Source organism: Sciurus carolinensis, chromosome 12 (genome assembly GCF_902686445.1).
Source record: "Sciurus carolinensis chromosome 12, mSciCar1.2, whole genome shotgun sequence".
NCBI lineage: Eukaryota > Metazoa > Chordata > Mammalia > Rodentia > Sciuridae > Sciurus > Sciurus carolinensis.
Genome location: NC_062224.1, coordinates 73,076,837 through 73,092,737, shown reverse-complemented (window position 1 = coordinate 73,092,737; position 15,901 = coordinate 73,076,837). Strand labels below are relative to the sequence as shown.

The following is a 15,901-nucleotide window of genomic DNA, read 5'->3' as shown; positions in this document are numbered from 1 at the left end:
AAGCAAGAAACAAAAAGTATGGTATAGGTCTTAGTAAGACATGTGCTCCAGAAAGTGGGAGATAACTTTATAAAGATTAAGAGATCTGCCACATTAGTGAAGGTTTAAGGAATTTAAATTGAGAAACACTAGGACACCCACTTCAGAGGAACAGACAAAATTATTGTATCTAGCATCTACCACCACTAAGAAGGAAGCACAGTCCAATAACTTCCTCACATTCAATAGGGAGCGTATTCCACACCTAAGTAGTGTTCTGACCAAGGTAATAAGCAATGTGAAATTCTGCCACTTATGAGTGCATTCCAGAGCAAGAAAGAGCTCTGCACAGATCCAAGCCATGCTGCAAGCAGAGGAGCCATTTGGAATCTAAAGCCTAATAAAGACTACAGTGCTAGAAGTAATCATGATTGAAAAAGATGCTTTGAGATCCTTATGGAAAGAGAGTCACAGGGTAAATCCCTAGTGTTTGAAGTAAGAGCTTATCATTAATAGAAAGTCTATACCATTTGCTGAACACTGCCTGCATGCTACCAGGTAAAAGCAAAATGCCCAACTATGAAACGTCAAATGACCTGGTGGTCAGAGTAACTTCACAGAAACTGGATTCTTTCAGACATTCCAAGTCTCAAGGTCAAGGGGGCTGAATATAAATTCATCATAAGATGTAAGTGAACATCTGGGGTTGGGTAGAAGCACAGAAAGAAGCCATGACATGACCCACAAATCCAGTGAAGTTCCCTCAAGAGCTGAAAAGAAAAAAAAAAAAAAAAAGAGAGAGAGAGTTTAGCTCACAGATGGTTGTCTTAAATACATGGTTGCAAATCAAAATGGGTAACTGCTACTCTGTAATCCCACTTAGAAGGTCCTAAAAAACAGCAGGGAAAAGAAATTCTCTCAACAGACAGCAGGGTCCCATTCATCTGTTCTATATTTTCTACAGGGTTAAGAGTCTCAGGGGTAAATATATGTGGACTATATGATAGTCACTTGTCTATATGGGCCATGGGTATAAAATGAGAAAGATTGGAAGATCAGAAAGTAGGAAGTCTGGGAAAGAAAAATGTGGCTAGATCTTTGGAAGCAGACATAAAATGTGAAGATCTTTTTATATCAGTTAGTGCACACCAAAGAGCATCTCCCTCAGAAGACACACTGGACAGCCAAATGCACAGAATGACCCATCCAGTTGATGTAAGTAGCCTCTGTCACTGGCCATCCCCATGCTGGAAAAATGGGCTAATGAGGTGTATCAACCACAACTATAAGGTGGAGAGAACAAGAGTCTCTAATCTTCCAGGACTATTATGTGTATCAAATTAATTAGTTCATGGATACAGTAAAGCCTTAGTAACTGATAAACTATGTTTAGTATTCTCATTACTGCTTGCTGGAGTATAAATTGCTAGAAGGTAATATATGAGTATATATCCAAAACCTGTAACATATTCATAATTTTTATAAGCTGTGATAAATTCTTCAAAATTTTTTCAAAGGAAATAGAAATATGTATAAAATATACCATATGATGTTCTTTTCAATGTTATTTAGACCTCTAAAAGAATAGAAATATCAACCGATTGCAGATTGGCTTAATATACTATTTTGTATCCGAATAACATGAAAGTGCTTAGCTACCAAAAGTTAACTTCTTACAAAATGGGTAAGGATAAGTGAAAAAACAGGTCTTATGAATCAAAATCATACCAACTTTGTTTAAATATATGCTTATATTACAAAAAAATAAGTAATGTATAATACAGAGCCTTGTACATTGAACTTCAGGTTTAGAAGGAAAATGCCCTGTTTAGTGAATACATAGGGAGAATCTGTTACAGAATTCTGCAAACTCAGAAATGAAAGAAAATTAGTTAAAAATAACAATACCTTTGAAAACACCACTGGGACAGGTTGTTGAGGTGATTGTTCAGAAATCATATTGATGTTGTACCCCACAACTTTTCCTCTTGTAACATTTTCTGCTGGCTTCTCCCAGGAGACGTTGAGAGAGTGCGAGGAAAGTGGAATGACTAAAGGAGGGATCATGAACACAGGAGCTATCAAAGACAAAATAACAACATCAAAACAATGACTGCTGTCCCTATCAATATTCCAACTTACTCACATATTTATTCTAGTTTCTGAAATACTCTCTTCTTTATAAAATACTCTGAGTTGGAAAAAAAAATCCAAGAATATACTGATACACATGAAAGATATTCACTTTTAAAAATGTCATTGGCAAGGATAAGCTCCATTTTTGCATGATCAGCTAAGATATTCTTCATTTACAAAATAAAAATCTTAGAGGACTTTGATTGTGTTCATAAAGATAGCTAGTACATACCTGGGTAGAAAACTCTAGATATTGTGAATATTTGAAAGAAATCTCAAAACAGAATATGTCTCAGACCACAAAATTCCAAACAACACATAAGGATACACTGGATTTCTCATGTGTGTAAGTATTTCACTGAACCAAATCAATGCAGAAAGAGGTAAGCTGAAAATGTTTTAAATAACCCCGAAGAAATTCTCCAAGTTTTCAGTAAGTCTCGATTGAAATGTTCAAGGTACATACACACCATACATTTTCCCCCTGCCATCCTTGAGATCTTAATATGGATTTTAAATGTGCTAACCAAAGGTGTATTATCAAAGGACCTCATCGCACTTTCATTAGCCAGTGACCCATAAGATTATGAGGGTCCAGTATTGCAGTTTCACCCATTACTTTTCATTTCTGACCTTGATTTTCCCCTTCCAGAATGCCATGCCTCATCACTTGTGCTATCATGGCCCTATTATTTGTCCAAGATGGCTGGTAGTCATTAAGAGATGCTCAAGCACAATGCACATTTTATTCATGAAATGATTCCCTTGGACATCAACTTAAAGCTACCCTCATCCTCCACAGTACTAACAGATCATATTTAGATCAGGATCTGGGTTTCTATGAATATCTATAGGTTCAAATCATAACAAAAGTGTACTTGTTTTCTTAAAATGCTCATAAAATTTGAAGGGTGTGTAATATAGAGAATAAGATAGAAGATTAAAAATAGCTCATTTGCCTTAATGAAGATACCTTAAGAAATGATTTTTTTTTCTCTCCTTCCATGCCATAATGATAAGTGCTTAGAAGCACACTTCTGAATTACAGATTCTGTAATATTATATACAAGGTACAATCTAAATGATTTGATTGGAAAAGAGAAAAATTTTTTTAAAGATTTCTCAAATTGGTAACAGTTCTGCATTTTGCTAAACGTATACTGTGGTGAATATGGAACAGGAATGGCCAAGGGGCAACCCACTACAGCACTGGAAACCAAAGGATATTTTGGTAAAGCATTCACTATAGTAAAGTCCTCCTCTCCATAAATTAATAACAAAAACATGAAATTTTTTCCCTAAAACTTCCTGCAAATTCTTTATGACCTTGAGTTTCTTAGGTAACCAATCTTTACATTTTTTCCATGGCCCATATATGTTTATAAAACTTGCTTTTCAAAAGGTTCTGTTTTGGCACTATTGACTTTAATTTCAGGTAACAATTTCATTCAGGGAGTTTCAATGCAGAGTTCAAAGCATTGATTTTTACCTGATTCTCTGGTTCTTGCTGAGATCCAGGCAGAAGACACGCTGCCCACCATATTCACAGCCAAGACCCTAAACTCGTACTCTGTATAAGGTTCCAAGCCAGTGATGACTGCTGCTGCTTGAGGAGGTTTTAGTGCATTTTCACTGGTTGAGTCTGCAAATGGGTGAGGACTGAGCCAGCCACTGCTCTGAAACACTTGGCTTTCTTGAGTAGATCTCAATCTTTTCATGTATAACTCATATCTTATAATTATTCCTAGAAAAGTTAAACAGTGAACCAAGGTGACTCAGACAAAGGGGCTATTTTGGGGATGGGACAAACACAGGTCAGTTGAAGAGTAGGGTTTTTCATTACTCTAGTTCACCTGTTGATTTTTGAGTATCTAGTAATTCAGTAATCTAGATGGGAATTTATGAAAAACAACAAACTGTTGGGCAGATGAATATGTGAAACAGTATTAAAGTCATATTCATAGGAAAAAATCAACTGAAAGAGAGTACACAAATAACAAAATACCTATAATCTGTCATAGGTATAGTTAAACTTTGTCAGGGTAGATGGTTAGAATTTCTATCAAATGTGGCTGGTTCTTTTGGGGGATCTGATTATTGTATGTCCTATTGTATATTTTCAAATTTGAAGATTTTAGCTTAATTATCTGTTTAGTGTAAGCCCCATTTGTACAAAATTTATACTTAATTTTTATTCGGTTTACCAAGTAACTTAAAAAATCTGAGAAAAGATTTTGTCATAATATATACATGATATAAATGACTAAAACCCTATGAATGTGTATCTGGCCTATATAACCAAGGGTTCAATTGTATGAACACAAAAATTAACTTAATGGAGTCAGCAAGCCTATATACATATTTTTTGTATTATTTTATATCCTTTTCTTGCTTAAAAGAGAAAATTTACTGCTTATGAGTGCCCTAACTTGTGACACAGTCAAATATAATGCATTTCAGAAGTGAGCTTCCAATTATAAACATCATTTGTGCTATGGCAGATGTCATTAAGAGCAAACATAATATTAGCCTTTTAAGGGGCAATTTAATTGAATGGAATTTGTTATGAGATTAGAAATACACTTGTTCCACTAACCAGGAAAAATAGTATCTTATATCTTTAGGAATTATTTCTCAATTATAATATTATACAATTACATAAATGAAAATGGTGCCAGACTCTTACTGAACAATTCCAAAGGCCTTCATTCTCATTCTTGTTCAAGAAAGGAAGTCTAGGCCTTGAATTCTTACCATTTGGTTCCACTGGTGGAGACCATTCTACATGAAGTTCTGTGGAACCGATTTCCCGTATCTCAGGAGGGCTCAGTCTTTGGGGAGGTGCTTGAGCAGTGGTCACCATTATGGGAAAGCTGTGTAAACAGCCCCCACTAGTACATGCCTGTACAGAAAAATTGTACCTGGTGAATGGAACCAGATTCCAGATGTTGGCTGAGGTTTCCTGACCTTCGTAGGGATCACATGGCTGACTGCCATCCAAAGGAACACAGGACAAAATGTATTTTTCTATAGGGCCAGAATGATTGGAGAGTGTACTCCAGGTAAGTGTCACTGAATCTGAGCTAACAGGAATGATATAACTTAAGTTCAGTTGTCCCTCTGGGACTCCTGGCTTTGTCCTGTAAATGACAGCTGCACTCCTTGTTGAACCATGCACATTGGTGGTCTTGATGTAATATGAATATGAGGTATACGGTGACAGGGCAGTATCTAAGTAGTGTTGAGTATCTGAAATGAAAAGGAACAGAAAGAAGAGCGTTATATTACACAAACTGGTACAGGCTCATTTCTAATTTCCCTTCCATTATATCGTTTAACTATAAACTATGCCAATTCACTTTTTTGAATAAGAGTACATTTCACATTTTCAAAAGTGAAAAAAGCAAATATTGGTTACTTTCATTATTCAGTATAGTGCAAAAAGAAGTATCATGCATAGTAAAGAATAATTTAAAAATTTAGCCTTGTTTTTCCCTTTATAATCTCCTTTTGATAGAAGGCCTAAGAAGATTTGCAGTCTGAAACAGAAATAACTGCTTCTTCTGTGTAAGTGGTTTGCTAAATGCCAGTACACTAGACCAATGGTCAGCAAACTACCACCAAAGGTCCAAATCTGAGAAAGGACTGGACATGATCCTCCATGTGCCTGAAAGCCCCATTCTCTAAAGCAACAGCCAGCACAGATCTGAAATGGGGATTTCAGGCTATGAAACAGAAATGTCAGAGTGACTGCTATCTGCTCCCTGGTGGCATTGTGTGTGTGGATGGGGAGGAGGTCTCCATTAAGCCAATATTAAGAAAGAATGAACAGTATTAAGGACCTTATAAAAACAATGGCTGTCCGCCTCTGTTTTCTTTCTCTTCTCTTCCTTTCCTTTGCCCCTTTCTCTCAGGGCTGACAGAACTGTCCCACCACTTGCTATGCTTGATGTACTATAGGATGAATGATGATTATATTAAAGATGGAAATGAATATTAAAGTTAGAAATGAAATTCCAGATTTACTAAGATACTCTTTTTGCCTAAAATCCTATGCTAATATCCCCAGGTGATATGCATAATTATCTTATGTAGTAACAACTATTCTTTAGTCTTCCTGCGGAAGGACTTCCCTATTCATGCCATCCAACAGTAGCAACAATGCATTTGCTTATGAATTGCAGGGGTAGGAGGAGGATGCAAAGCATGGTTTGTCTTCTAAACTGCCTTCCACAGGAGAGGGTATATGCCCTAATCTGGCTTTCATCAGTAATAAAAATAATTTTTAACTTCCATACAACTATTATATCTAGTATTCTTCCAATTTCAAAACCAAATAGAAAAGAATATGATTTATTGAACACTCCCTAAATGTGTAACACTGAGAAGCAACATTAACAAGAGTACTATTTTCCTCTAAACTGTTCCCTTCCCATCAATGACATGACATCTCTGAGGAAGCCAAACTGGGGCTACAGCAGGAGCAACATCAGTTGCTGATTACATACATTCCAAATGCAAACTTGCCCTCTATACTTTTTTACTTCTGAAAGCATGAGAGAATGCAAACCAATTAAATTTTATAGAGGGAAATATTGACTATACCTAAACTGCTACTAAAAACAATGAATTTTAAAAGATTTAAAATTGATAATACAGTAGTATATCATGATCTTAGGATAGAAACTATTGTCCTGGAGAATCCTGTAGTATAATGGTCAGCTAGGAAGTTTCTGTTCTAACAAAACTCTATAATGATCTCAACCAAATGCTCAAACTTGGTTGGAAGACTACACTGTTAATTTTCTTTGAAAAGTTCAATGCTTCTCCACCTATAATTCCAAATGCCTTTATTTAACCCAAGGATTTGTGTCTATTCAGCTGGATATAAGTAGTGTTTCCTTTTCATATTACACATGCTAGCCATGCACTGGAAATGGAGTAATAAACATGAGGGTATTATTAGAATGGTACCAAGTTTCTGACAGTGTTAACCAATTGTTCTTACTGTTTAAATGCCATCATGCAGATAATTTTCACATCATTAATTATAGTGATTGTCAAGAAATGCCAGAAATGGTATTTTTAATGAAAAATACAGTTTTAGGAAATAATACCTTATTTAATAGGATTATATAAATGTCTGATTAGTAAATGAATAGACATTTATTATGTAACAAACTGTTATTTGATTCTATTTTAGTGCAATCATGAAAAAGAGACAGACTGTTGTACTCACATATAATGTTCTATAAAATAGATCACAATATGTTACTATGGAAAACATGGGTTTGAATGGTAACCTTTATTGTTTTACATCTAATTTTGCTGTTGAATTGAGCTGTGTGGAAATTAGGGTGACCCTAATTTACAACACCAGAGATAATTCAACCAGTGGTCCTGTCATCTTCAAAATCATTTTCAATATTTTTATAACTCTTCTCTTCCCCTATCACAAAAGTTTAAGTTTCAGGACACCTGGATCATGCTGATATTTGGAAGAAAATAAACATTTTAGTAGCAGGTTTTTAGGATGCTTTGCCAAGATGGCAGATGTAGACAGATGTTCATTTCCCTTTGCAATCTGCATCATGAAGTTCAGAGTTTCCATTAACTTCAAGAAGATGTGGAATACGGAAGAGACATTTAGAGTTATGAGAGAGTGGCGGATGTAACAAACTAGATGCAAGTAATACAAAATTAGGATCAAAATGTAACCAATTACAATAGGTACAAAAACTGTATGCCATGCAGGAGTTTTAAAGTCAACTCATATTTTACAACAAAGCATCCTCCTATAGCCATTTTAAGAAAGGTTGTGGAATGTCAGTGTTTTGACAGTTTTCTACATTTTCTAATTATGCACATTAAAGTAGAATTTGGAAAGTCGAGTTTTAAAGGGAACAGAAAAGAAACATGAATTGCAATTTGCTATTTCAAGGTTTCCTAAACTAGATTCCTAAACTAGCCTGTAGCTAACGTGACTAGAGCAAAAATCAGAGACCACAGAGATGGAAGAATCTCAAAATTGCTATTTCTTCATTCTGTCTTTAGGAAAGTTGTGCCTAAAACAATTGAGAAAATGTTCTTAAAGTCAATAGTTTATTGATAGTTTGACCTCCATGCTTTCATTTTAAAATCTTCTTAAAAGTTGTAGATGCAAAGATGTCCCTTCTGGCTTGTTCATATCCTTCCTCTTTCAAATTAAGTTCCTGTTGTTATCATTATGAAAATAGCAATATATGTGCATAATATTACACTATTTGCCTGGACATTCTGATCCCAGATAAGACTCCCTTTTCAAACCAAAAATTTAAATTCTTTAGAAATTGATTAATTTTCTTACTATTTGCACACAGAGAAAACTACAGATGCATTTTATTGTTAAGTGCTCCAGAATTTTAACTTAAAACATTATAATTCATAGATGGATTTTTAGTAACTTTTAATTCCCTCAGTGTCATGAATATTTTTCATTCATTGAAAATATATTATTTTATAGGCTATGGTAGTGCATGATTTAGTTAAAAATATGTCAGATTTGGTCTGTTATGCCATATGCCATAATTCTGAAAGATTATTGAATATATGAATCATTTCTAATATTTTAGTATTAAATATAGGTATGAAAACTTTTGTGATTTTGTGTCTTTTTAATGAATATTCACTTGAGATAAACTTCCTGAAGTATTTTTGATTAATCAAATGGTATTCAAAAAGGAAAGGTTTTTCATATATTTTAGTAACTTACTGCACATGAAAAGTTGCCCATGTGAACCCACACAGACATCCCAGAAGTTTATGAATGTTCCAGGTTCTCCACAATGCTGAATGGAATCCCTTTTAATCCTTGAGAATTTAATAAGCTTTGAATGTTTACTAAATAATATGCATCGCATTTTATTGCATTTATTTGATTACTACCAAAATTTGTACTTCCCTCTCTGCTTGAAACCCTCTGTGCTAAACAGAGAAAAACCACAACATTTATCCTCAATGTCAGAGAACTTGACTAATGTATCAATTCTCAGAATATTAAATCTTTCCATCACCAAACCCTTAAACTCACTGTATGGGTATTGATCTTCAGAAATGTAGATTTCAAGACCATCCCTGAATAAACTGTAAGTAAGCCACTGGGCATTTGGAGAATCAGGTGGACTCCAGGAGAGACTAATGGCAGAAGAACTTTGAACTTGTCCTCTGGGTGGAGGTTGCTGGGAGGGAGCTAAATTACAATGGAGAGAGCATTTATTAGCAAAAGCAATCAATAAGCACACAAGTGAACTGAAGTAAGATATCCAGCAAAGAGGTCTTTCTGATTCAGGATTACTTTATCAAGACGACATGTGGTTTACCAAGACATTAATAAACAAAGGTTATGCATCATGAGTTCTCTAAAACAAAGCTTTTTATCTATAAGCATAAAACAAATTTGTAGGTCAAAGCAACTGACATAAATATAGTTGGAAGGAAAACCACAATAGTTTACATCTAGCATTACTTTCTTGGCCTTTTTTCTTTTTTTTTTTTTTCAGGAAATCATCCAACTATGCATAAAATTTATTTTCTATTTAATTAATTTCAAAGTTGACATACATTCCATTGAAACTTGAAATTTAAGTAGCATATTTCTTTGGACTTTTTATGAGGAAGTTTTCCATTCCATTAAACACAATACCTTATCTTGCTTCACAGAACACAATGAAAAGAATAATATTAACTGGTATAAATAACTAGAAATGTTAAATAATGTAAATTTCACCAATTAACAATTTCATATGCCATGTGAATCTACTAACTTCTATTAAAGTTTCTTTTAAGATGTGACATAATTCCTCATCATGTATATAAGAACACTTGTTTAACATTTTAATGATAATTTGTATAATATAAATATTTATTATGAAAACATTGGAGGTTCCTTAGAAATTTTCCTATTTCTTCAAGAAAACTCCCTAATTTTCGAGGGTAAGAGTTTATTTTTTTCCCCACAGAATACACAACAGAGAAAAACAGCATCTCAATATTTTAAAGGACAATCAAGCACCAAGATGTATATATAATCCCTATCCACTTAGAACAGCATAACCTAATCAGATTTTCTTATTGAATAAGATGTCAAAGGCGCACGCTACTGAGTGACCCTACTTTTTAAACCATTAATCCTTTTAACAAATTTTTAAAAATCATCTAAAGAAATGAATCCATCAAATAAATCACAAGCATTTTTATAGGAAATATTCACTTGACGACTTATGCAGGAGCCTCAGAATAAAGAGAAATTATGTTAAATTAAATAATTTGGGGAGAGCTTAATAAAGGAACCCTTTAAAAGGATAGACAAAAAAGTGATGCAGTAGTCCAGAGAAGGGTTAAAGCAGAGCTCTTCTACTGAATATGTCTGGGGTTCTCACGACTACCATGAACTATAGATTCACCTCACAGGCCTCATCATATAGTCCTGCTCACAGTGAAGACTTATTACTACAAATGGTTACAGAATACTATCAACAAAGGGAGATGTCATTGGTGAAGTCTAGGGAAACCAGAGGCAAGCTTCCAAGAGTCCTCTGCCAGTGGTCACATTGGACATACTGAATTACTTTGTAAAAACTTGTGTGAAATGTTGTCAACCAGGGAAACTCATCAGAAACTCAGGAGTCCGGGTTTCTACTGGGGCTGTTCATGTAGACAGCCTCTATCCCACATGTACCAAAATTTTGGGCTCTCAGAAGGAAAGCAGATGTTAATAATAAACCAAAGAGTTTGTACAAAAGTTTAGATGTACTGATCTACTTATTAATTTTGGGGAGGATGAGAACTCAAGAACTCATGAAATTCAAGTTTCCAGATGCCAACCAAGGGCCAGCCTAGTAAGCAGCCCTTTCGAAAGATAATCACAGAGCCTGCTACATTAACTCTTCTTTGTGTGCTATCCCTAGCCTGAAGGAGGATTCAGGGACAGAAAAGGCTGCATAAGGAACATCACCAGACAAGAGCTATTACTCCTGTGAAAGAATAGAGCTAGTGCACAACTTCTCCTGCATTGAGACAGGGAGCTGGGGATTCAATACTGTGACTTCTTTTCTCACTTGCTCACTGCATGGCTAGGGGGGTTCCTCCTAGAAGCTGAAGTCAACTAACTAAACTCCAAAAAGCAGGTAAGCCTGATGATACAGAGCAGAGTCTTGGAGGCCAGAGCAGGGTGAAATACAAAATAGTAAAGTCAAGTCATCCTGCACACCAGGAAAGACTTTTAGCTAAGAGGTACAGCTACTTTAGCAATACCCATGAGTGATATGCTCCCTTTTAAAAACATAATAAAATATCATTTTAACATAGTATTTTAAGAGCACTGAATATGAAATATATAAAATTACATATATTATATGTATAGGTTTCCCAAAGATATTGTCATTGGATCCTAAATGAGAAAAAAAATTGTATCATATTTTTAAAGGGAAAATATTCAATACACTCTTGCCAGACACAGTGGAAACTCTAGATGTATTCTCATGGTTCCCATTTTGTCTTATTCTTTGAAATGTGTATTATTTGGTACTAATGTTTAATGTCCATATGTTTATTTAGATACAGGACAAGAGTAGTAGCAATTTCAAAAAACGTTTTTTAATTGCACTGTCTGTTTTTAATTTGGGGATGTGATATATTTGACATGGTCACTTTGGTTGCACCCTGACAGTGTATTTGGTCCTTTCACTGAATTTTGACTGAGGGTTTTAAATTCTGTTGTTTTGGGTTGAACCAAAAAGAGGTATAAATTGCCTCACTAGTAGCAATCTCAAAAAATCTTGCACTCCATGGCAATTCAACTTTTTAAATGATTTTTCATGATTTCATTGAAAAACTCTGCATGCAGCCACACCCACAACAGATTTCAGAGTTCTAGCAATCAAAACTGACCTTCCAACTATTTTCTATGACAGAGAAATACATTCGGGATGACTAAAAGAGATATTTCAATCCCATGCCAAAGTATATAGAAAATGATTTGCATTACATGCAAAAGTCATTCATACACATAGGTTTTTTCTTTTCTTTTCTTTTGGTACCAGAAATTGAACCCAGTCAATTAACCACTGAGTCATATCCCCAGTCCCTTTTTGTATTTTTATAGAGAGACAGGGTCTCACTAAGTTGCTGAAGCTGACTTTGAACTTGCAATCCTCTTGTCTCAGACTCCTGAGCTCCTGGGATTACAGGCATGTACCACTGCATCCAGCTGTAAAGATTCTTTTCAAACATGAACTTGTTCCTTGCTGTAACCATTTCCAACCAAAACCTGGTCCTCATAGTGTAAATAAAAGCACCTGTATGGCATTTAAGAGAATTATCATAGACCTGAAGGTTTAGATGATTCAACAGCACTTTAAGAATGAATATTATAAAATCCTGAATATGAGATAACTTAACCTACCCTTATGTGCTTAAAGCATAATTCTTAGAAAACATTTAGACATTCATTCATCAAAATTGCCAAGAATGATCTCTGCATATGCAGATTTGCTTTTAAGGAATAAAAGTATAACATTGTGACTAGATCCATCTGTTTGGGAACCATGAGCTTGAATGGCAGTTTGGGAACTTTGGTAGTTGTATGATTATAGTCAAGAATGGATTGGACTTTCTGAACATGTTCTCATCTATTATAAGAGCATAATAAAGTCTATCTTGGAGTTATTTGGAGAAGAAACTGTGTGTATGTTTTCACCTATATATAATATAGTTGTATACGTACAATCATTCAGTAAATATCACTTTCTTTTTCTCTACCTTCAAACTACATAGTAAATTCTTCTTGATTATTACATGCTAACAATTATTAAGGGATTCTTTGGAAATAGATACACATAAATAATATTTACAATGGAAAAATTACATTTTGTTCTAGTACCTTAATGGAAGAGTGCTGGTACATGGAACTCCTAAGTCAAATGCCAGAACTCCAGACAGTACATGGTCTTGTATCAAAGGGACAATGAATAGAAATAACATTGTGTAATTACACTATAGGTTGTGTGTGTATACACAGCAAATGCGTAATGCTTTTCTTATCCAAATCCAAACTCACAAGAGGAGATAATACATAGCAATAGTGGTTGGCAGGAGCTCCAGACATCAATTCTTTGTGAGAGTCCCAAATTTATGAACTGTATCCTAAGTAATTATATTACTTAGAAAACAATGATGAGAAGGACTACTGATCTGGGTCTGATTCTGCTCAAAAGATGAATAGTTGGAAATAGGGAAGAATCAGGAATATTAGATGAAAGTTATCTCTCAGCTGAGGATACTGCCTTCTAAGTACAGGTGCCTAGATTCCCTTTAAGTCATTCCTACAAAGTTTCAGTTGAATGACTGTCAAGTCCACATTCAAGGCAGGACATACCTGTGCCTATCAGGGTACAATCCAGGAGCCCCACCCATCACTTCTATTCATTTTATGTTGGTCAAAAACGTAACACAGGAATATGTGACTTTGAAACCCAGCTCCATGATCTGTTGATAGGGAACAAGTTGGTCATGATGAACAAGAAGAAATTAAGAATATCTTCCAAAGAAGAGATTAAAAAGAAAACAATCACCAGAAAATTATAAAACATATTTACAGAGAAAAAGAAAATTAGGATCTTCTGGTTAGAGAAGAACATTTTGATAGCACAATAAAATTATAACTGTTTCCAGGATCCTAAATCAATGAAAGGCAGAAAAAAAAAATATGGGAACACTTATCCTTGACAAACGAGTAGAGCTCTGAGTAGGAGTAGCCCAAGTCTGGGGTTGCTCCCTTACCACCAGTTCCATGGTCAAGTGCACTCATCTTGCTAGAGTAGAACTGATGAAAAGCAGCTTTAATACCAAGGAGGACTGACTTGATTTGGGACTGGGGCAAAAATTCAAAGCTTTGCCAGCTCAAAGTGGCAAGCTCAACTGGGAACAATGATGAAAATTCATAACTATGCTAGCCTGAGGATATGCTCCCAGACTGCAGAAGTTGTAAGCTTACCAAAGAATAAACCAGGTGATCCTATAGATATGAAAGCCATTTAAGGCTGAGGAAAGCTCTCCATAGATCCTTGACTCACTGGGGAACTATGAATGTATGGGGGAAGCCAAGAGAATCAGTGACAAGTGAAGGCCAAGGAGGCTTGAGAACTAACTGTGACTGAATGTATTTCCAACCCATATGCATATTGATCAGCAGAAGCTGGAAGTCTTCCAGAAGTCTGGAAGTATTTGAGCACAAGGATTGCCCAAATCATTGCTTGACTCAGACACAGGGTGACCTCTAGGCAGTCAGGCTATAAGTAAAAATTAAAATTTAAAAACCGATTAGAGACAGCACAGCTGCACACTGCTCCACTGCAGAGGAGATAGTTTCCCACAGTTTAAGTGTATACAAATTACTAAAAATAATCTAACAATGTATTTTCAACATAAAATTACAAAACATTCAATGACATTCCAAACTATAGCAAGTAGAAACAAACTGAATGGTCCCCAATGTTGAGTCTAGCAACCAAAAGAGAAAAACCTGTCACCAAGAATTCTGAATCTAGAAAAAACTACCCATCAGAAATAAAATAAAGACATTCTCAATTAATTAAGAAAACAAAAACATGTATAATTCATTGTGAGCATATCTGCCCTGTAAGATATTCTTTTTCTGTGTCTATAAATTTGTCTATTCTAGGTATTTAGAAGTGGAATCATACAGTATTTTTCCTTTTGTGTCTGTCTTACTTAACATGTTCCAGAGTTCATCCATGTTGTAACATGCATCAGAATTGCATTCTTATGGGTGAATAAATCCATCATGTATTACCACATTTTCTTTATCTATTCATCCCATGATGGACTACATATTGGCTAATATGTATACTTCATGAATGCTGATGCACAAATACCTGTTTGAGTCCTTCCTTTCAATTCTTTGAGTTATGTACTAAAAGCAGAATTACTGGATCATATGGTAAGTTGATGTTTAATTTTTCAGTAACCACCACACCAAACCATTTTTTATAGAAATGCACCATTTTACATTCCCACCACAATTCATATGTGTTCAATTTCTCCACATTCTCACAAACTCATTTGCTTTAATAATAGCTAATCGAGTGGGTGTATCAAGACTTTGATTTACAGTACTATAATAACAAATAAAGTTGAGCATCTTTTTATGTGCTTATTGACCATATGTATATCTTCTTTATGGAGATATTTATTCCAGTTCTTTGTCCATTTTTCATTAGATTACTTTTGTTGTTTAGATATAGTAGGTCTATATTAGATATGTGATTCATACAGATTTCCTCCCATACTGTGGGTTATCCTTTCACTATCTTTATTGTATGCTTTAATGGACAGTTTTAATGTTGATGAAGGTTAAAGTTATCAATTTTTTTGTGCTTATGCTTTTAATGTCATATACAAGAAATTCTATATAAGTTCATTGTCAAGAATGTGTGTGTACATGCGCATGCTATAAAAGTCCAAGTCCATTCTTTCAAATATAAATATAATCAGTTTTCCCAGCATTATTTATTCAAAATACTATAATTTCCTTATTAAATAATTTGGTACCCTTGTTTAAATCAACTAACCATATATGTGAGAGTTTATTTATGGGCTCTCTATTTCATTGTTTTTTTTTTTAATTTTATTTTTAGGTTTTGGTACCAGGGATTTAACCAGGGTCACTGAACCACTGAGTCACATCCCCAGGCCTGTTTTGGTATTTTATTTAGAGACAGGGTATTGT

General features: G+C 34.8%; 1 protein-coding gene across 1 annotated transcript in view; it reads right to left on the bottom strand.

Annotated features, from left to right (window-relative positions):
- Window positions 1-15,901, bottom strand: part of Ush2a (usherin) — a 746,720-nt gene that overhangs the window by 518,814 nt on the left and 212,005 nt on the right. Inside the window, exons 15-18 of the mRNA XM_047521110.1 lie at window positions 9,185-9,343; window positions 4,870-5,364; window positions 3,605-3,859; window positions 1,888-2,057 (exon numbers count right to left, since the gene is read on the bottom strand). Coding sequence (XP_047377066.1) covers window positions 1,888-2,057; window positions 3,605-3,859; window positions 4,870-5,364; window positions 9,185-9,343 — 1,079 coding nt within the window. The remainder of the gene's footprint in view (window positions 1-1,887; window positions 2,058-3,604; window positions 3,860-4,869; window positions 5,365-9,184; window positions 9,344-15,901) is intronic.